General features: G+C 51.7%; 10 protein-coding genes across 10 annotated transcripts; 3 read left to right on the top strand and 7 right to left on the bottom strand.

Moving 5' to 3' along the window:
- Positions 1 to 1,471: 1,471 nt before the first annotated feature.
- On the bottom strand, positions 1,472 to 2,239 carry POX_g08798 (uncharacterized protein; the record flags this gene model as incomplete). The annotated part of the gene is made up of 1 exon (XM_050117566.1): positions 1,472 to 2,239. One exon carries the CDS (start codon positions 2,237 to 2,239, stop codon positions 1,472 to 1,474), a length of 768 nt encoding a protein of 255 aa, XP_049965710.1.
- A 1,917-nt stretch (positions 2,240 to 4,156) lies between these two features.
- Positions 4,157 to 4,390, bottom strand: POX_g08797 (uncharacterized protein; the record flags this gene model as incomplete). Its single annotated transcript, XM_050117565.1, has 1 exon — positions 4,157 to 4,390. One exon carries the CDS (start codon positions 4,388 to 4,390, stop codon positions 4,157 to 4,159), a length of 234 nt encoding a protein of 77 aa, XP_049965709.1.
- Positions 4,391 to 5,706: 1,316 nt separating this feature from the next.
- On the top strand, positions 5,707 to 7,448 carry POX_g08796 (uncharacterized protein; the record flags this gene model as incomplete). Its single annotated transcript, XM_050117564.1, has 7 exons — positions 5,707 to 5,796; positions 5,886 to 5,972; positions 6,029 to 6,092; positions 6,166 to 6,431; positions 6,504 to 6,775; positions 6,856 to 7,311; positions 7,370 to 7,448. 7 exons carry the CDS (start codon positions 5,707 to 5,709, stop codon positions 7,446 to 7,448), a joined length of 1,314 nt encoding a protein of 437 aa, XP_049965708.1.
- Positions 7,449 to 7,588: 140 nt separating this feature from the next.
- On the top strand, positions 7,589 to 7,831 carry POX_g08795 (uncharacterized protein; the record flags this gene model as incomplete). Its single annotated transcript, XM_050117563.1, has 1 exon — positions 7,589 to 7,831. One exon carries the CDS (start codon positions 7,589 to 7,591, stop codon positions 7,829 to 7,831), a length of 243 nt encoding a protein of 80 aa, XP_049965707.1.
- Positions 7,832 to 8,176: 345 nt separating this feature from the next.
- Positions 8,177 to 9,016, bottom strand: POX_g08794 (uncharacterized protein; the record flags this gene model as incomplete). The annotated part of the gene is made up of 2 exons (XM_050117562.1): positions 8,177 to 8,418; positions 8,668 to 9,016. The coding sequence occupies 2 exons, from the start codon at positions 9,014 to 9,016 to the stop codon at positions 8,177 to 8,179; spliced, it is 591 nt and encodes a 196-aa protein (XP_049965706.1).
- Positions 9,017 to 9,870: 854 nt separating this feature from the next.
- POX_g08793 (uncharacterized protein) lies at positions 9,871 to 10,011 on the bottom strand (the record flags this gene model as incomplete). Its single annotated transcript, XM_050117561.1, has 1 exon — positions 9,871 to 10,011. The coding sequence occupies one exon, from the start codon at positions 10,009 to 10,011 to the stop codon at positions 9,871 to 9,873; it is 141 nt and encodes a 46-aa protein (XP_049965705.1).
- Positions 10,012 to 11,912: 1,901 nt separating this feature from the next.
- POX_g08792 (Deoxyribose-phosphate aldolase) lies at positions 11,913 to 12,880 on the bottom strand (the record flags this gene model as incomplete). Its single annotated transcript, XM_050117560.1, has 2 exons — positions 11,913 to 12,158; positions 12,320 to 12,880. The coding sequence occupies 2 exons, from the start codon at positions 12,878 to 12,880 to the stop codon at positions 11,913 to 11,915; spliced, it is 807 nt and encodes a 268-aa protein (XP_049965704.1).
- A 708-nt stretch (positions 12,881 to 13,588) lies between these two features.
- Positions 13,589 to 14,206, bottom strand: POX_g08791 (uncharacterized protein; the record flags this gene model as incomplete). The annotated part of the gene is made up of 3 exons (XM_050117559.1): positions 13,589 to 13,786; positions 13,966 to 14,047; positions 14,151 to 14,206. 3 exons carry the CDS (start codon positions 14,204 to 14,206, stop codon positions 13,589 to 13,591), a joined length of 336 nt encoding a protein of 111 aa, XP_049965703.1.
- Positions 14,207 to 14,668: 462 nt separating this feature from the next.
- On the bottom strand, positions 14,669 to 16,995 carry POX_g08790 (uncharacterized protein; the record flags this gene model as incomplete). The annotated part of the gene is made up of 11 exons (XM_050117558.1): positions 14,669 to 14,815; positions 14,882 to 15,008; positions 15,070 to 15,166; positions 15,234 to 15,539; positions 15,604 to 15,694; positions 15,763 to 16,205; positions 16,268 to 16,313; positions 16,378 to 16,442; positions 16,508 to 16,648; positions 16,710 to 16,854; positions 16,915 to 16,995. 11 exons carry the CDS (start codon positions 16,993 to 16,995, stop codon positions 14,669 to 14,671), a joined length of 1,689 nt encoding a protein of 562 aa, XP_049965702.1.
- Positions 16,996 to 19,272: 2,277 nt separating this feature from the next.
- POX_g08789 (uncharacterized protein) lies at positions 19,273 to 20,119 on the top strand (the record flags this gene model as incomplete). Its single annotated transcript, XM_050117557.1, has 2 exons — positions 19,273 to 19,807; positions 19,911 to 20,119. 2 exons carry the CDS (start codon positions 19,273 to 19,275, stop codon positions 20,117 to 20,119), a joined length of 744 nt encoding a protein of 247 aa, XP_049965701.1.
- Between the last annotated feature and the right edge of the window lie 31 nt (positions 20,120 to 20,150).

The following is a 20,150-nucleotide window of genomic DNA, read 5'->3' as shown; positions in this document are numbered from 1 at the left end:
TAGGTCCCGTACTCGCATGACACTGTATCATGTACATGTTTCCCTAGTGGAAGGTGCCATTAAAGAGTTCAAACTATGACGATCGTGCGCTTCGATCCCTGACTGTCCAGACAGAGTGACAATCCAAGGGTTTGCTTTTTTTCTTTCTTCTTCCTTGTTCTTTCTTCTGGCGCTGAACTACTGGGTGCTGCACAGATCCTTCCGCAATGACCTCGGGGACCAGGCTGACGGTACATTCACGCTGCAATCATTCGTGCACGGCGGTGGGGCTGAGGAGGAGGAGGCCACTGCGCGCGGCAGAAATTTGAATAAGCATGATTTATTAGTAGGTACTTTGAGTCCATGGACCAGAAGGTCCTTTTAGCCCTGGTCGATCAAGCCTGAGAGAAGTTGGACTCCATCAAATGTACCAGCGAGAACTCGGTGTATTATTGATGCAGTAGTCCAGGACATATTGGAGTCTGCATCCACCGTTATGTGGTTGTTTTGCAAATGGTCGCTGGATCCCCACGGTTGTAATGGAAAACAAACAACCCCTCCCCCCCCTCCCCTTCTGGATGAGGTCAAAGTGATCTGCGCAGTGATTGGACTCAAGATTGCATCCAGCAGAGTTTCGTGGACCCCGCTTATCAGTAGACGACACGAAGAGGATGAAAGTTCCTGGAGGGCAAACCCTTTGAAAGGAAAAGAATAAAATAAAAGCCAATCATCGACGAAACTGCGCACGCCCTGTGAATATACCATACAGGCCGAGATATAGCCGAGTTCAGCGTTGCAGAGTTGAAAGACGGGGCGCGTGTCGTTGAGAGGGTGTGTGGGTGAGATCGACCGATCATCGGTCGATCTCAATGCTGATGGCACTCAATGGGTAGGGCCGACAGCGTGAGCAGTTTTTCTCCTTGTCGGATTTCATGCTGTAGGAATTGTCAAGATTGCTCCGCTGTGTGAAACTGGTGCATTTACCCCGGACATGGCAGACGAGCTCCATGGTACGGGACACTCTCTCTGTGGACAGTTAGAACCATCGGTCTTGTTGTGGAACGGTCCGAGGCCGGGGTCGTGTTGGTGGATATATCACGTGCCGAGTCCCATAATCGGCCGTTGTGTGTGGGGAGAAAAAAGAGCAGTTTGGAACTGGAGATGGTTTGTGGGGCTCACCGGATTGGTCGAGTGGTGGACCGGAGACACCTCTACCGCTGACTTTGGGAGACACGGTTACACTTTTCTCTAGAGACCAGGGCGCGTGGAGCTCTGGATCTTGACCTCTGAGAGCCCTGTTGTTTCCGTAATGTCCCACTACGGAGCAGAGTACCACCAACACACAATTCGTAATCAGCACTATTTTTTCTGGCGAGGTTGGATTGAATCCTGCGAAACGAGCAGCGCGCTACACTCGCGCTTATGGAGTGGATACTATGCTAATGAAGCTACTTGGCAGCGACCACTGGCCGGTTGATAGCTTGGGCACCCATCAATTGAACGAGGATCTGGTCCACTCTTCCGCTGGACTCGGCGCAAGCTTATCGACCATGGGGCGAGTTTCCCACCGCAAGACTTCATCCCTCTCGCGGATCCCCGAAGAGCAACAAGTGAGTTGACAAAGCCTCCAGTTGGTCCCTTGGTGGATAATCCGTAGGAAGCCAATAGAGATGGAGAAGAAGAAGAAGAAACCACAAAGGGACACGAGAAGCAAATGACCACGGTGATGGCAGTGTGGAGTGTCACCGCCCATCCTTACCAATCGAGCTGGGTTGCGAATGAGCCCGTCCGAGGGGCGCATGCTCTTGCATGGCCATGGGCCATGGCCCATGGTCCTGACCTTGACCTTGACCTGGTCCATCTGTGAGGTTGTGTTGGCACTGGGGATCCGCTTCTCGACCGCAGGCATCCGATCGGAATCCTTGGATTGGGAGCAGCGATCGCGCTCTCGTGTCGCTGGTCCCATGGCGGAGAGTGGAATGGCCACGGCCTCTTGTCGGGCGGAAGACAGACGCGCACGGACCGGGATCAATCGACGAACGGCTCGTGGCGTGGAAATACCGGAATGAAGACGAGGGCAAAAACGCGGGGAGACACCGGGGAGGTGGCTGGAGGCACTCGATGAGATGGTCTCGGATAAGGTGCCTCTCTGGTGCAGTTTGCAACTGGACTCGTGTCGTCCCTGGCCGCTGTCCGCCGTGTGGCCTCTTGAAGCAGCCTCCTGATGGACGGGATTCACTCCCTCCATCACCGGTCCCATGGCCGGGTGACGCTAGTTGCGCATGGAATGAGCCACCGAACCGACTGGCTGTTTCGTGACTAGTTGGGCTTTGACGACTGGCGAGTCGCAACTATATTCTACCCGGACCTGGCCTAGAACAATGTCCGCGGTGTGTGTTCATTCTTACCGACCTGCGCTTCTGAAGGTGCAATTATCCGATCACTCCGGGCGATACAGGACATCTCAGGCACATCCAGGATGAGTCATGTAAACAGGAGCACCCATCCATTTGAGTCCCCAACTGTCTCTCGAAGCACCGTGGTATCCTGATCCGATCGCTTGGAAATGATTTGGATTTTGGCGACCCAATGACCACGATCCTGGCTCCCCGTGGCTCCCGAGTAAAGTACGATACCTTGAGCCACATCAGTCGAGGATGTGAGTCCTAGCAGATCTTCCTTCCTCCGTATCTCCAGCCGAGCTGTCAGAGGCGCAATCCTAGTCCCATCTCTGGCACACTTAATCGAGATTGCCGTTGCGCGTCAGCAATAGCCCCAGTCCCCGTCAGAATGCCGTCGGACGCTGTCGCCGCCACGGTGAGTTTGAATCGTGACTCGGGTTCTTGGCCTGCTGCTTGCTTGGGGTCTCATTGATTATGATGGTCCCTTGTGGCTTGCTTTTTCAAGATGTCCAGTTCAATTCTTGTGTAACGAGCACCTCGGTCCACCGCCCCACGAGCCTGACTCTCTGTTTGACCCACGGACTTTCAAGAGGCCTATTATGTAGTCCTGTAGTCGTGTACTGTACTCGGTGCCCCAGTCGGTGATTCATACCGCAGGAATCCTGTGCCGAGTGGTTCCATTCACAACGGTGTACTTTGACTCCGGCTGAAGGTACGGGACCGGGGGGAAATGCTCTCTCTCCAATCTCCTCTGGTGTCCATCGCTACCTCTGGGTACGTATCCAAGATCTCGATCCGTCTCGGAAGCAACAAACATGCATCTCCTGCGCCGCCTCGTGTTTCAGCGTAAGGCCCTCAGGACCCGTGGAGCCTGGAGATCGGGCTCTGGTCTCCGTCCTTTGGTCGTGGCCGTATGAGTAATTACAGTATTCCTCCATCACCTTTCCCATCGTCCAGCTGGCCCAACTTGACCCTCAATTTGTGCGGAGTACCCAACCTGCTGGGTCTCGAGCTCCATTTCATCTCTCCCCCTCCTCGTCCACACCCGCGCCCGCTAATGTTTCCTTCTTCTTCTTTGCTTCTTCCATCTTTCGCTGCTCTCCGCGATTGATTCCTGGACCTCCAATCACTTCCCGATTACTTCATCCTTCACCATCCCATCTCCAGCCCTTCCCCCCCCTTCGTGAACCGTCCCAAAGATCATCAAGTCCGACCTGGTGGCCTCACCCTCTGAAAGAACCGTGACCAAATCGACCCTCACGCCTTCCTCCGTGGTCAGCATCGCGAACATTGGTGATCCAGCCATCCTCCTCTGCCGAAGTCATCCCCCAAAAGGTCTGAGCTTTCGCCTCTTCAGCTTTGTGTTCCACTTTCTCTTTTCTGGATGGAGTCATGATCTCGATGACCCCTTCGCCTTGCTGCTACTTGGCTCGTATCGTTTGTTTGTGATTGCATTATTCCTCTTTGTCCCCCAGTTCTTGTTTTTATTTTTATTTTTTTTCTTCTGTGTTCTTCTTTCACTTATTTTCTGATCCCGATGATCCCGCTTCAATGGCCCCCATGACTCCCGCTCGGGGAAAAAAAACCATAAGTCGGGTTATTTTTTTTTCTCGAGCTTCCAGAGCTCCTCCATTTTGGCCAAGCCACGTCGAACTTCCTGAATTGAATGATGGGATGATTGGACTGGAGTAGATGGTCGGGCGGTCTGACGGTGGACGAGGACCACGATGTTGCTCCCTCTCTCTGTCTCCCCCCCCCCCGCTCTCTCTCAACTCTCACGCTCTCTTCTCGACTGCACCGTCGAGCACGACCCGGTTATTGATTCTGCACTGACGACGACTGCCTTGCCGCTGGCCCAGCTTCCATCGGGAATGATTTCCGGCCTCCACCGAGGCATCTCCCGCCATCTCATTTGCTAGCCGACTAGTCTGCAAATCCCGATCCGGCATCGTCAGGCTGAGGGGTTGACCCTCCAGGGTGGTTCGTGCGCCTTCGCCGAAGAGGATCATCCTCTAGGGCGCGCAAGCCGGCAGAGCAACCGTTGGAGATCTCACACCGTGAACCTCCCTGACATCAGCCCATTCCCGGTGCTATCGCTCCCTCCCCCGCCTCTTTTGCCGCAATCCGGTCCAAGAGCCAATCACTCGGCCCTCCAAAATGTGATATCCAATCTCCTCTGTGAATCCCTGTCCCGTGATGATAATTGCCCAAAGCTCATTCATTCCACGCATTACCTGGTGGTGATGGGGTTCGTCATCCCAACTCTTAGTTGGCCAGTCCGCCAGTCCACCGATGGAGGGTCTCGCTTCTGCAATGAGTCAAGCTGACGTCCCATGGAGGGTCCGCCCTAAGGACCTGACCCTGCCTCTCTGGTCGTCAAATAGGCTTTGGTCGCGTGGGATCCAAGGGGGGCCGCAAATCATGGTGTTAGCGTGAAGCAGGAGCAATAAAGCTGCCTAGCGTTCTCGTCTCGTGGCTCAGTCGCCGCTCATTGCAAGCTTCATCATCCATCTCCCGGTTTGATTGGTAGCGACTGATTAAAAAGACCTCCATTCATCGTCGCGGACCTTTGGACTCTGATCACATTACTTTCACGTCCGTGGCGGTTGGATCGTGGTTCTTCCTTGTTTCTTTGTTCCCCCCTGCAACCCCGATATTTGGTATTCTCTATTTTTGTTTTTGCTTTACATTTTGGGCGCTCGTGATTTTTTTTTCCGGAAGCATCTCTGCATGGTCGCGCTTAGGCTAACGAGAAAGGTCAGATCCACTGTGTTGGGTCCTTGTGTAACATCGATACCCGAGAGCAAGGCCAACTCCCCCGACATCGCGTGAGTGTGTGAGTGTGAGAGAGAAAAAAGAAGAAGAAGAAGAAGAAGAAGAAGAAGAAGAAGAAGAAGAAGAAGAAGAAGAAGAAGAAGAAGAAGCGTAAATAGGCGATGTCAAGTTATGTCCCGTGAGTTGACACACAACCACCCATGAACCCTATGGGCCTGGTCGAGAGGCTGGCTGATGGCCACGACTGACACGTAGCTCCAGATTGGTGAAGTACAACGATTCCCCCGTGAGGATATCCATCGCACGCTTCTAGACGACCCTTCTCCCTTCCCCCCGGCGACCCGTGGCCACACGCGCACCATCTTGTTTCTCGCGGCTGTGTGCGATGTCCTCTTTGTCCCAACCAGCCTGGAGTCATTGGGGTCCTCACCATTCGTTCCCGGAAAAACAGAAGTTCCCTGGCTGTTATCAGGACGCGCTTGCTCCGTCAACGTTCCTCCGCTCTCTTGGCTTGTCCAACTTGGCAGCTTTGGAGCCAGTCTCCTTCATCATGAGCAATTCCAGCAACATGAACGCGCTCTCCCCGGATGAGATGCAGCGGTTTCAAAAGTTGTCGAATGAGTTTGAACCGGAAGTCCCAGTATGTATTCGGTGACGAATGAGGACCCGGAGAGAGTGCGATGGATGAAAGAAAGAAAGAGAACCGCGGCTGAAATTGTCCATGAATAGGGACTGCTGGTCTCGCCAAAACAATCCAGTCATAGTATCGCCTTGGAGTATGCCAACGCCGATCCAAGCTTTGCCACCAAGACAAATGTGAGTCTCCATGTTGGAACCGCCCTGGACTTTGCGCTATTGCTGACGGCTACCAGGCACTGACGATCACTCACCCCATGACACGTATCATGAAGCGAGATGGGAATTGTGGCTGGCGAGGTAAGAGGAGGGGATCATGCAAACCGCAAAACCATCTCCACTCCGATCGACCACTAACTCACACGCGTCTTAGCAATGGCGTTTGGCTACTTCGAGACCTTGTTCTCTCTCCGCGATATCTTGCGTGTTGAGCAGGAACGGATCCGCATCAAATCTCTAGCTTATACTTTAGATCAAGTGGGCTACGCGGAACATCTCTACGAGATGTTCACTGATGCCACAGACGAGATGTTCGCGCAGATTTCCACCGCCATTCAAAATAGCGACCCGGACGAGTCATTTTTGGTCAATGCGTTCAACGACGAGTACAACTCCAACTCTATCGTGATGCATCTCCGAGTGAGTGGCCCATGGTGCGAGTTTCTATGCCGAACAATCCCACATCGATGACTGACCACCCCGGGATGGTAGCTTCTCACGAGTGCCTGGATGAAATTAAATCCTGCGCAGTATGAACCCTTCTTACCCGCTCCTTTGGATCAATATTGTGCCACCGAGATCGACACAGTGCGGAGTGAGATTGACCAAGTCGGGTTGCAAGCTCTGACCGATGGCGTTATCTCCAATGCTGGGTTCGGGGTTGAGGTCCTCTATCTTGACCGCAGTCAGGGCGATACCGTGACTCCTCATCCATTCACACAAACCTGTCCCAGCGATGCTACCATTCGTCTTCTGTACCGACCGTAAGGATGACCCCACTCTTGCCTTCCTGTCCACTTGCCCGAGATTTGTGCTCTAACTCGGAAATTTTCCCTTTCTTCAGGGGCCACTATGATATCATTTACCGCGCCGAACAGACGGTGAATGTGGCACCGGTGGTCAACTTTCAGTATGCGATGACGTCGGACTACGCTTCTTGGGACCAGGGAGCTTTGTCCTTTGATGCCAACCCTCACTTGATGGCGATTCCCAACCTGATGGCGGATCCGGCCTTTGCCATGGGCGGCGCGCCCATGTCGCCCGTGCCTTCGGTGTCGCCAAGCCCCGCCAGTCCATATCGACTCTCCCCAACCCAGGAGATGTACCCGTCTCAAATGCAAACCAACGCGTTGGTGCCGCCTATTCCTGTATCTTCACCCACCCCCTCTTTGCCATCCGCGGCGCCCCCACCCATGACGACTCTCCCCAGCCGATCAACAGATGGGCCGCAGATTCGACTGAATCCCTTGGTGATGAAACCGAACTTGAATCATTTGCCCGTGACTGCACCGTTTAAAAAGTGAGCGATCACCTCTACAGAGCCTGATCGGGGGCGACTGCTGACTATTCAGTTCCAGTTCGCCGTACAATCAGGCCCATTTCCGCAATCAAGATTTCGAGCCCATCCACTGGGCTCCTAACGACAGCCGCAAATAAAAGATCACGGAGACGAATTCACGAACACTCTTTTTTTTTGTTCCACATTTCCCCCCTCGCTCAAGGGCGGCTTTTCCAGACAATAAGATTCATGAAATGATTTTGACGTGGTTGTTCTTTCTCGATGCGATCGGTTGTGCATGACTCTTGGACATGGCGTCTTTCCCCTCTCACCCTTTTCTTCTTTTGTGATTACTCCCTCCTCTCATTGCAGCGTCGAATTGGCTCACTCAGCGCGTTTTTCTTCTGTTTCATTCTTTCTTTCGGGCGTGCTTTTTCTCCCTTTTGTTCTCGGGATATGTTTCCCTGCTCAAAGCAAGCTTGAGGCGGTGGTATCTCCTGCTTTCCCGGCCCCGCTTGCGTTGAACTTTTGTATTTCTTAGCGAGGGGCTTATGTTATTGCATGGGCCAGCCTATTAGTCCAACAGACTTTTCTCTCTTTCCACGGATATGATATTCAGCTCAACTTGGAGCGTTTCGGTGTATCCTGTCCTGGCGGGGGTCTACGAGAGCTGTTTGCTTGACAAGCCAAGTCCGCACAGTCGATATGGATGAAATCTCTGTCGGGCTCTCCCTCTCTCTCTGTCTTGGACGAGGGTATTTTACACTCCCAAGAATCATATAGAGATAGCCTCACATTCTGGCGTCCCTGGAGTCAAGAAACTGACAGACATTCCGACGCTATCCATTATCTCCTGCTTGGTGTGACCATCTCTCCCCGTCCACATTCAAGCCGATTCTTCGTCCGTTGCCTCGAGTATGATGTCCACCATCCCGTCCAGTCCCTTGTCCTTCTGCTCTGGGGTCAAGTAGCCTGCGGTGACCAAACGCTCCAGCGCATCGCCCACCCAATTCTGGCTATTCCAGTCCATCTCTTGACCTGCGACCGGTGTGCCCGAGATCACCGCACGCAACGACGACACCGAGACCGTGTCTGGAATATACGCTACCAATGCAGCTCTAGCCAGCCCTGTGTATGTCATCTCACAGTCAGAAAATGGGCCTGACAAGAGATTGAGATGGGTTTGAAGGGAGGAAAAAAAATAAGAGAAAGTCAAAGCAAACCGAATGGCAGAGATAAAGTCTTGATCAAAGGAGCGGGAGAGGTAGGTCACGAAAGTATTTCAGCATTGAATTTGTCGAAGGTCTCTTTCCTTTTCCTTTTCCTTTTTTCTTTTTCGCACCACCACCACCTCGCCATAAGTACTGGATGACTTACCTGTCGCCGCGACAGGCAAGGCCATATTGATCCGCTCATGGAAGCTGTAAAAGCCCGGTGATCCCACCACTTCCATCATGCAGGATTTGATATCTGCCTGGCTTTCGGGGATCTCGACGCCGCTCGAGAGACCTGGAGTTGGCGTGCGCGAGGATGGAGATTCAAGCTCTGCATCTGGCTTTTTCGCGGGCTCCTGGATCCCTAGCGGGGACCTGGTCTTGAACTTGGACTTGGTCGTGGTGTCGTGGATGGGCGTTCCCTCAAACTCAAAGTACAGCGCTGCATGCCGATACCGAGCATAGTCTAGAGGCGAGGCGATAAACACCAGGATGGAAAGTTTGCTCGGCATATAGGGAAGATACTGCACATTGATTTTGGTAATTTGGGTCACTCTCTTTCTTTTTTTTTGGTCTTTCTGATTTTGAGTAAAGATTGAGAGAGAGAGAAAGGGAGAGGGAGGGAGAGATGTAAATCGACAGCGCCGGTGCAAGGGGAACAAAACCTCTCTCAAAAAGAAAAGGAAAGAAATTATCAAGATTTAAAAAAAAGGTAGCTCCCCTCCTCTCAAAAATAGAAAGGAGTAGGTAAGAAATTCAAAAATTTCTTGTACTTTGTACTCGATCTGAAATGAGGAAACTCTTCGGTATATATCGCTTGATTCACTGGATTCCTCGCGTGTCTCTTCTATCTCTTCCCTCTTTGGTTCTTCCCCTTCCTTTTTTTTCTCTCCATTTTCTTCTTGAATCATTTCGTGGGTCAAAAGAGAGTGGGAAAAAGTGAGTGGAGGGGGAGACAGAATCCCACTCCGATCCAGAGCGATTGCTGCACCGGTGAATCGCACTTTGTATAGAGCGAGTTCGATGATCGGAAGAGTCAAACCTCGGAATGACGTCGGTGCAGACGGAGGTGGTTGGTTGGGGGGGAAAGGGGGGAGGGGCAAAAAAAAGGTCGATGAACTGGACCGGTCTTATTTTTTTTTTCTTTTTTTGGGTGAGGGAAGAGAGAGAGAGAGAGAGAGAGAAAGAGAGGATTTGAACCCGGGGGTGAGGTTCAGCTCCACTTTATGATGAATTATGGAGTATGAGGGCTGTGGGAGGGAAGATGGAGCTCTGTTGGTTCGTTGTGCTCGTGGATGGATACAAGATCAGTATGGAAAGAGTTTCAAAGGGAGGCGAGGCGGAAGATGGATGATGGGAGTTTGGTTTAGGTTGGGATGGGGTGGTTACTACTTAAGTTGGAGTATTCGTAGTCGTAGTCGTAGTCGTAGTAGTCGTAAGAGTAGTAGTGGTATTTACCATGTGGGCTTTTTCGTGGTCTCCATCTTGCTTGGGTTTGACAGCTCATCGTTACTCGAATCGGAAATGTTGACCAGAGGGTTTGGGTCGATGAATTGCTGTTGACTTGGAGGGCGGACGAGTTCATGACAAGTTGGCTAATAAGTACAGAAATGGGTGGAGAATGGAATTTGTCGAGGACCTTCTGGACTGGGCTGTAGATTCAAGATTTTTGGCCTGGCATTCTTTGCCGAGGTTCGCTCAGGTTGTTGCTTTTTCAATTCAAGCACGTGTGGGTGAGGTGTAAAGGTGCGATAGGATATATAGATCAGCGGTACTATTTGGGGATTTACTTGCTTACTAGGCGAGTCATTTTCATAGGGATTCCGTTAAATTCATGATTCAATATCGAGGATAGTCCCGTCCTCGGTTGTGGTCGTGACAAGTCATGTGCCACTCGAAAAGGAACCCGTATATGCAACGTTCATCCATCAAATGTGCAAGGGAAAAACGTAGGCATGAGACACCAGTCCGACAATTGAAGAGCACAGTCACCTACCCACTCATTATGATACTTGGAAAGATCCATATCTCAAAATCCCACGTCAAACCGAACGAACAAGACGTCAGTGTCGATCCGTACCAAGCTTCCAAGCTTTGTTCCCCCCACCCCAGCAACCAAAACCAGACCCATCTAGGTTTTATCTACCAAGTCGGATCAATCACAATTTGTCCTGAGTAGGTGGACCTCTTTTTGTTTGTGCGTTTCTATTTCTTTCTTCTTTTTTCACATTTAAGCCCCCTACATTGTAGGGAGAGCTGAACTATAAGCAGACACACAATGACAATCTATAGGTAGCTAGCAGACGTCGGGTCCCCAGCTGCACTTGTTGCTTTCGAGGCAGTCCATGACTACATGTACCTCATATACCCAGGGACTCATTGTGCAATGCTGGGATCCGGTCGTCAGCTAGACCCCATCCATGTCATTCCTGTTCTATGGGAATATTGCCACTACATATACCTCCCCACAGTTGGATGGGACTAAATGTGGTTCTGGCTCCACTTTCTTTTTTATATCAATAGTTTCAACCGGCTTCTACATGATGTTTTTTTCTCTCTGTGGTGGGTTTGTGGATGTTGGAAAATGAACGTGCTAGAATGGGAAGGGCGAGATGGAGGCAAAGGTAGGTAGATAGGTGGAAGAAGGGAGTGTGTAACATCCATTGACCAGGAGAGAGAGAGAGAGGGTAGTGGGGTAATACAGTTGAACTAAATGAATATGGAAGGGCAAGTCCGACTTCCTGGGTGATGGGCGATGTTGCATTTATTGGGGTGAAAATGTGGAAATCAATTCACGGAGGCGAGCAATCCAGACGACTGTCTTTAATCGCGCGCTCAAGCCAACAAGTCGATGACCCGTACAATACACTCTTGGGAGATAACAATGAGAACAGGACTGGTCAGTAGACGAGGCCTGTGTTTTGGATTCCTTTTTTTTTTCTTGATCTGTCCTCAAGACGCGTAGCTCCCTGTACTGTAGATGAAGATCGGCGCATGATTGTCCTCCAGAAGTATAGACCAGGCTGGGCTGGGGTCCCGTTACCCCTTGAAAAGTTCCTCTCGGAGATTTAAAAACAAAGAGTGCTGATCGGAAGAACGCGTATCGTTACCAGGAAGAAGAGACAAATGCCAGGCTACGAGGGCCACAACCTCAACAAACGGAGGACTGAACTTCCAGAACCAATCTGGGGTGAGAAACGAGGGTGCTCGTTCCGAAGAAATCTTCTCTGGGAGGAAAATGATTTGTAGAGCTGTGCCAGAGAGAATTTCATTTTTTTCCCCAATAGGTGTCAACGGGTCCAAAGGGCAGGACAAAGACCCGAACTTTGGAGATTATGCATTTTGATCAAGGTGAAGAGATCTTGATCAAGACATTTTCCTTTTTTTTTTGTTATTTCCAGCGGGAACTTAGTATCCGTCACCACCCGTGGACTGGGCCTGAGTCTCTCCGCTGGTAAGTTCGCGCACGATGTTCACACCAGCACTAGCTCCGATTCTGGTTGCTCCAGCCTTGACCATGCGCAGACAGTCAGAGGCAGTCCGGACACCACCGCTGGCCTTGACCTGAACATTGGGGAACCCAGCGACTTGAGAGACGGTCCGCATTAATGAGACAGCATCCTCCGTCGCGGGGCCTTTGAATCCAGTGCTGGTCTATTTGGGGAAATATCGCAATCGTTAGAATAGATTCAACACAATATACGCCTGTCTCGATACCGAGTTGAGAAATTCCCGGAATATCCAGAGAGAATCGCTCTCTTTGCTCTCTCTTTCTCCTTCTCTCTCCAAAGTTGCCCACTCGAGTCCAAACTCACCTTGACAAAGTCTACACCTGCAATGCAACAGAGCAACGTAGCAGCAATAATCTCCTCCTTCTCAAGCTCGGACGTCTCGAGAATCGCCTTGAGCAGAACCGGCAACGGGGCAGCGCGACGCACCGCCAGAACGTCCTCGTAGACGGCGGTATATTCTCCCTTCTTCAACTTGGGATAATCAATCACCATATCGAGTTCACTGGCGCCCAGGGCCACTGCTTCCCGGGCCTCAGACACTTTATACTCCGTTTCATACGTTCCTTCGTGGAACCCCACCACGCAGGCCACCCCCACATTGGGCAGGTCTTTGAGGTTGGCAACCGCTTGCGCAACGTATCCCACGCGAACGCACACCGTGGCAAAATTGTGCTGGCGAGCCTCCTGGCAGAGAGTGTCGATCTGCTGAGGCTCAATGGGTTCTTTGAGAAGGGTGTGATCAATCATGCCCGGGATCTGCTCGGGACTGGTGGGCGGAACGGGCAGGACGTCGCCTGTCAATTGCGCCGACAGAGCAGAGATTGCCTCTGTCCACTCGGCGTTGGTGGTGGGAATGGTCGACATGTTGACTTTTGAGGTTGCTGAGTAGGGACACCAGTTTGGTACACAGCTTTTCTGAGGTCTATTAGGGTTTATTTAGAAACCAGAGGACACTTTTCCCCTTAACAGCCATGCCGACTACAACATTTAGCGGAGCGGGGGATGTGATCATCACGTGAAGATCTAAAAGCCTCAATATCCACCGGGCGGGAGAGTTGGACTCGGTCGTCCGCTTCACCTTTGGAGAAGTAGATCTCGGTCGTCATTGGATATGGTTGACAACCAATATATGAGTGAGCTAGCACTGGCATATCCAGAAGAATAGACATGAACAGACATAGTTCGGGCAAGTCTTGTGGGCATGATTCACTCCCCATCAGTAGCATCCATCGGTTTCCCGTCCATCTACAGTGACACTTTGAACCTCCCTACTCCTCTGTCGGAAGTTCCATCGACCCAGTGTATCCATCCTCCAAAATCCAGAGTATCTACGCAAAAGCGACTCAACACGATAAAGCGCAAACAGGTAAACACTACTTACCCAAAGCAGTGGAAAGTGATACCATCTATTCGGCAGATACTCCCCAATCATCATCCGCAGCCAAACGATTCCAATTCTGAGGAAACCGAATCTCAATTTCAAATTCCAAATACCCTTCTCAACTTCTCAAACCCAACCCCAGCCCACCCGAATATATATCCAAGATGACACAAAGTTTTCACCCCAAACCATCATTGACAGCTCTTGCACTCCGGTCCTCGAATATCATCCACGCGACCGAGGCGCGGCCCCCCACCATTGCCTCCCCGTCGCGAAGCAGGACCCGACGAACCACCAGCCCGGGAGCCCCAACTCGATGTCCCACGCGAAACAGAGTTTCGATTGTGAATGTTGAATTGTGAGCTCTGGGCCGAAGCATTTGCATCAAACTGTTGATTGAAATGGTGTCAGTCCCTCTCTTCCTCTCTCCGTGTATGGTCGCAGCTTGATCTGGAGAATGTTCCGCATTCAAGTGTTTGAAAAACATTCCCGCCCCTCATCAGGCGAGATATCAAGCAAGAGCTACCGCTTAGATTTGTGTGCTCCACAGAAAGAGAGTGCAACGTACCGAGAACAAGCTGACAAAGTACAAGCCCAAGAAGAGGTAGACGCTCTCAACGAAGCGGTTCAAGCGAACGGTCAGCGGAGGGCTTTGGTGTTCATGGCGAGGTTAGTTGAATGGTTCGCATGCATGTATGTGTGTGGGTGTGGATCAAAGGGGGGGGGAGGGGGATGAAAATCAACTTGACGAACCTGGAGAGGGTCTGTCCATTCGAGACATATGCTGGAGCGGATTTCTGTGAAGACATGGCGGGCGGAGTGATATTCGTGATTGGGATGACGGCCAAGCGCGAAAGTTGATGAGGTGGAGTTTGTAAGTTGGGGAAAGCGTGGCGATAAGGATAAGGACGGAGGCGTGACCCACATGGACATCCACTGCGGGCGGGAGCGGCCAACTGACTCGTGCGGGTGTGTCTTTGCGGCACGATAGACACTCTGTGTTGAGAATTGTTGTTGGAAAAGTCCTTGATGAAAGAGAGGGGGTGGGGGGATGCTGCGTGATTGACTTGCTAAATCATTGCGAAAATCTAAACAGAGGAACGAGGAGATGACATTTTGAATTTATTTTCATTCGTGAGAAGAACGTTGGAAAACCAATTCCATCGGGGGGCTTAAACACCCGTCATGTGGTTAGTGTACAATCACTAGAATATCCATGGATTCAACATCAATTCTCCCTCATTGCAGCCGGCCCAGAGAAATGATCTAGGCTACACATTGACAATTTCTGCATGTGTGTTGTCAGGCTTGAGATCCTCGCGATCCTCGCCTCGGAGCTCAGCTTCAATGTGCTTGATGCGCTCCTTCTCCTCGTGTGCGGCAGTGTCACCAAAGATCAGATCCATATCCTCAAGTGTCTGTGTCGAAAATGTTAGCTTCATCATACAACCATGACCATTATCTGGTTTGTCGTTGTGTCTCACCTTTCCCTTGGTCTCGGGGATGCAGAAGAATGTAAACGCAAGCGCCAACAGGCAAAAGGCAGCGAAGAAGATATAAGTGCCCCATGTGATGGAATCAAGCATATCTGGAGTGACGAGACCAATGATGCTACCGAGAGTGTAAGTCAGCCCGCATTCGGAAAGAGCCTTAAGCTTGAAGCACAACTTACAAGTTGCACATCCAGGTTGCGGAGGTGGTAATGGAGATTGCCTTGGATCGAATGGACAGGTTAAAGATCTCGGATGGAAGGACCCAGCCGATGGGAGCTATTGTGCACTGTCAGGGTAAAGCTGCTGCTTGCAGGAGATGTGGGTGGGAATGATCGTCACATACCAAAGGAGTAAGAGAAATTGATATCGTAGATGTAGATAAAGGCGATTCCAGCCCAGCCGGCGGACTTGTGATCCATCAAGCGGTTTCCATAACCCCCCAGGATGCCACCGACGATAACAAGGGAGATGCAGGTACCAGTAGCGCCAGCCATGAGTAGCACCCGGCGGCCAACGCGATCAATGAAGAATAATGCTGGGAGAGTACTCAAGCAGTTGACAATGCCATAGACTCCGGTCGCCAGGAGTGAAGTGGTGTTACCACTGAGACCGAGCTGTCCAAAGATCGTGGGTGCATAGTAGATCATTGCTGTGAAATCAAAAAAAAAAATTAGAATATCGGTGTCTACAGCTCCTGGACAATGAAGTCTTACCGTTACATCCCATAAACTGTTGGAAGAACATGGTGCAACATCCAATAGCCAAGCGCTTGAAACGCGCCCAATTGGTAACCAGCGAAAGATACTTAACATCAAGTCAGTCAAGTCTTTTTCTTGCCCATTTGGAACGAATCGAAAACAAAAAAATCTCACCTGGGCAGCATGGAGTCGGAATCCGGAAAGTCCGGGAAAGTGTTCCCGAGCAAACGTATTCTCAAGCATGATAGATGCCCGAATCTCCAAATACTCGTTCTGAAGAGTCGGAGACTTGCGATCCTGCCGCCGAAGCCTCGACAGCGCCTTCAACGAGTCATCATCTCGCTCTTTCATCATGAGCCATCGTGGAGACTCTGGGAAGAAGATCATTCCGATTCCAAGAATCACCGCAGGAACAATCTGAATGGCCAACGGCAAGCGCCAAGAGGCTTCAGACTGGCCGGTGCAACCCCCAGCGGGTACATCCTGGTAAGGGTCGAACTGGGGTTTTGCACTTGTCCCACCAGTGTAAGGAACGTGTGGGGCGCAGCGAGTTCCTCCGATATAGTTGGTACCGTAGTCAATCCAGTAACTGAGTAGAATACCAATCGTGATTGACACTGCGACATGGTTCCAGTGAGTATTACATCCCCCACTCCGCGGGTGTTGGCAAAGCACTTACGTTGCTGCACGACCACAAGCCCGCCGCGGATCTCAGGAATGGACACCTATAGGAATCATGGGATTGAGTCTCGTTTTCCAGGGGCTGGGATGCCAGGGTGAATCACCTACCTCGGAGATGTACAAGGGAACAACCATGGTGAGCATCCCAACGCCAAATCCAGCGATAGCGCGACCTGTCAGCGCTCAAGATTAGCTCAAGCCGTAAATAGCTCTGGAGGACTAGGATCCGAATCCGTACCAACAAAGAGCATCGGAATGTCAACTGCGCCGCATTGAATAGCGGACCCAATGACAAAAATCACCACAGCCACATTGATAGATAATTTCCGTCCAATGCGATCGGCAACGGGTCCGTTGACCAGCGAGCCCGCCCAGGCAGCTGAGCAGATGTTAGCTTGATAATAAGCCGTCGGCCTGGTCCATGCTTTTCGTGGACTCACCCAGCAACAAAGTCGAGACAAACCATCCCTTGAATCCGCTGTCCACGAAGACACGAGGGAAGCGTGCTCCAAAGGACTCCATGGTGATCACACCACTGATCACGCCTTGGTCATAACCAAACAAGAGACCGCCCAAGGTCGAGAACTGTTTCCAGCGTTAGCCAGTGAATCGACCATGGGGGCTAATGGTACCGTCTGAACATACCGAGGCCACTCCGCAAAGATAAGGGTTCTGCATGACCAAGCCGAGGCCTCCCTTCGGCGCCGTCTGTACGATGGGCTCCATTTTCTCAAAGATATCCCGTCAAGAGCTGTATTTGGCTGAGCTGATGAGTAGCCTGATGAAGAGGACAATATCCCGGGTACCCAAGCCTTTATATAAGTTTTTCCTGAACCTTTTCAGATGCGATTTGGGGGTTCAGATTTGAAAGGGCATCGCAATGAAAGCAGGACTACAGTGCTCCGCTTTGGTGAGCGCAAAGAGAAGCCTTCAGTGATTCCGTAGCCGTGGTGGTCCTTGGATGAAGCTTCAGACGAGCAATGAGACGGAGAGCTCTCCTCCGATCTCTCTTGTGCCGGCTCATACCCTTTTTAAAACCTCGTGGCATTCAGACTCGGACTTCTACCGTCATTCTAGATGGTTACGACAGTGGCGGAGGGCTCTGCTCCGACCAACCATGGCTTTTGACGATCTGGAAATTGGAGGAAGGCCGACTGGCTGCCAATGATTCGCAGAGCGGGCCGATTTGGATTTTAAGGTGAGCCGATGCGGGGAAGCAGAAGGTTTCCCGTGACAAGCCTCGTGCGGGCTGGGGAAAGGCACCGTCGGGTCCATCGAGTATGTAGTTTGATGGTCTGGGGAATCAAGTTTTCTCCCGTCCTTCATTTGCGAACATTTTGTAGTGGAGGATAGTGACACACCTTATCTTGCTGGTCACAGATCCCCCCCGAATCTGCGATCACTGGGCCGAAACATGCGCCGACTGGGAGATGTTGTCGCGCGAGTCACCACGGCAGCGAGGTGGTCCGTTGCCTCAACACCCGGCCCGGGTTCTCGATTTTAACTCGGGACGCCACTGCCACTGACCCAAGAATGGCGGGAGACACAACTTAAAACAACACACGCGCCCTGCAAACATGTCAGACATGCCAAATCGAGAGAGAGGATGTGACCTCTTCTCCTCACTCCCCACACCATAGGCCCTGGAAACGTGCCTAATAGACCCTTCGACCCGGCGGTACTCAGAACGATGTTGACTCCATGCAAAGGACTTTTGGGGTTTGGAAGGCGCCCGAGCGCGGCCCACAACCGTCCGTCTTGCTCGACTGGAACACGCATCCAAGAGTCGTCCAAGGAGTCAGGTCAAATTGCGGGGCCCCATACTCCAGAAAGAACAATGGTTGGTTCGGGCCATGCTAGTCATAGAAGTGTAAACACTCAACCCTGGCCAAGTGACCCAGTGACTTAGATACCAGGTGGTCCCCGATGTCAGTAGATGGTTCCACCTAACATCTGCCTGGCCTTAAGCCATATGGTATGTGATGGGTAATTGCAGGGGAGCGGACAAATGACGAGCGGGTGCGATATAAATTCCGATTCAGCTGCGGCCAGACCAGCCCGAAGGAGTCTTCGTGTATGACCTGAAATCCCGATCCTGGTGAAGGTCCGGTATCACAATCAAAGCCTTCGATCTGTCCATTCACACCTCCTCCGGTGTACATATCTTGACCGGAGGAGAAGTCCCACCGCAAGATGGTACGACTGTCGACGTGCATTGCGCTCAATTGCGCAGATTATGCGATGATTCAACAACGCTTGGAGGGTGTAGCCTGTTTGAGGCCCATGCACTGGGACGATACTGTGGGATAATCCTCCTTTTTGAGGGTCGGGGGTTGGGGGGGGGGGGGGGGGGGGGGGGGGACAGGGGCTATTTCCGGACTGACGTGGTTTTGTAGTACAGATGGAGGTTGGCCTCCGCTTAAGTGGACCGAGTGCACTGCCATCAGGAGAGGAGCTGGAACGAGATGAAGCGAGGTGTTCAGTTCTCTCCGAAGAGGAGAACTAAAAGGTGAGTCTCTTCCAAGCTTCGATCATGTCACCGCCGACCGACAAACACGTGCTCTGCAGTACCTGTTAATGCTGGGGCTTTTCAAGTACTGACCCATCTCCGACAGGGCGAGCGCCACTCACTACGAAAAAGTCCAGGTTGCTGCGTCAGACGCTCGAAACGGGCCTAGTTGATCTGTATGCAAGTAGTGTCTGTTCCTTATCGTGAGTGCCAGAGGATCCTATCGGGACTTCCGAATTCCCTCTGACAGCCAGTCATGGCATCTTAGCAAGCGAAAGTCACGAGTTTCCCGCAGGACCTGCATGAGTTTTCAAACAGTCGAGCCCGTTCGCTTGAGTAGCTTTTTTTCTTTCATATTTTTCACCCCATCGTTGTTTAAACAGCTGGCATATTCTAGCTTTTGGTCCCGTCTGACTTGATCTGTTTCATTGAAACTGTGAAGGCTATACTCTAACAGAGATCCGGTCTTTGACACTGTGCTAGCACTCGCCAAAATGGCCCCCAAGCCTCTCCGCATCGGTGTTCTGCTGGTCCACTGCGTGCAACTACTGGACCTGGCGGCCCTGGACCTGCTGTTCATGGCGAGTCCCGAATGGCTCGAAGATATCAGTATGCCTCAGCACCTCGTGGATCTTGGCCGGCCTTGTGAGATCCATTACATCACGCGTGAAGGTCCCAACACCATGGCCCCGGCGACATCTCAGCTCTCCATCCAGGTCACCGACTCTCTCCAGGATTCTGCGGTCGCTCCGGGCGCACTCGACATTCTCTTCGTGCCGGGACCGGCCCCTCGTGCCATGCCTCCGGCAGAGGAGTATCTGGAGTTCACTCGACAGCACAACACGGCCGGCACCACCATCATAACCATCTGCACAGGATCTTTGGTGGCCGCACATGCGGGGATCACCAAGGGCCGGGTCGCCACGGCACCTCGATTCCTGATCTCATATATGAAGAAGACTTTTCCCGAGACCAAGCGTTGGGATGAGAACATGCGAGTCACTCGTGATGGGAATCTGTGGATGTGCGGTAGGTACCCTTGAAGCTGGGAGGGAAGAGAGCTTTTACTGTGGCAGAAGCGTGTCAGAATCTAACTTTTGGCTTTCTTGCCTTTTTCTTCTTGTTTCATTAGGCGGCGTCACCAATGGTCACGACTTGATGGCCGAGTATCTTCGAGAAAATTATCCCGCAGCGGTCGTCAACACCGTCCTCGGTGCTGCCGATGTGACTCCCCGGGCTCTTGAATACGACACATCGGCCACTCGAGACTCGGCTTTCTTCATGTGGCAGATTGTGCGGGCGATTCCTAGCTCCATTCTCCGGATGCTCACAGCTCGTTGATGACGGGATGGTTATTATTGGAAGATAAGAT

Source organism: Penicillium oxalicum, chromosome VII (genome assembly GCF_001723175.1).
Source record: "Penicillium oxalicum strain HP7-1 chromosome VII, whole genome shotgun sequence".
Lineage (NCBI taxonomy): Eukaryota > Fungi > Ascomycota > Eurotiomycetes > Eurotiales > Aspergillaceae > Penicillium > Penicillium oxalicum.
This window is presented reverse-complemented; position numbering and strand designations above follow the sequence as displayed.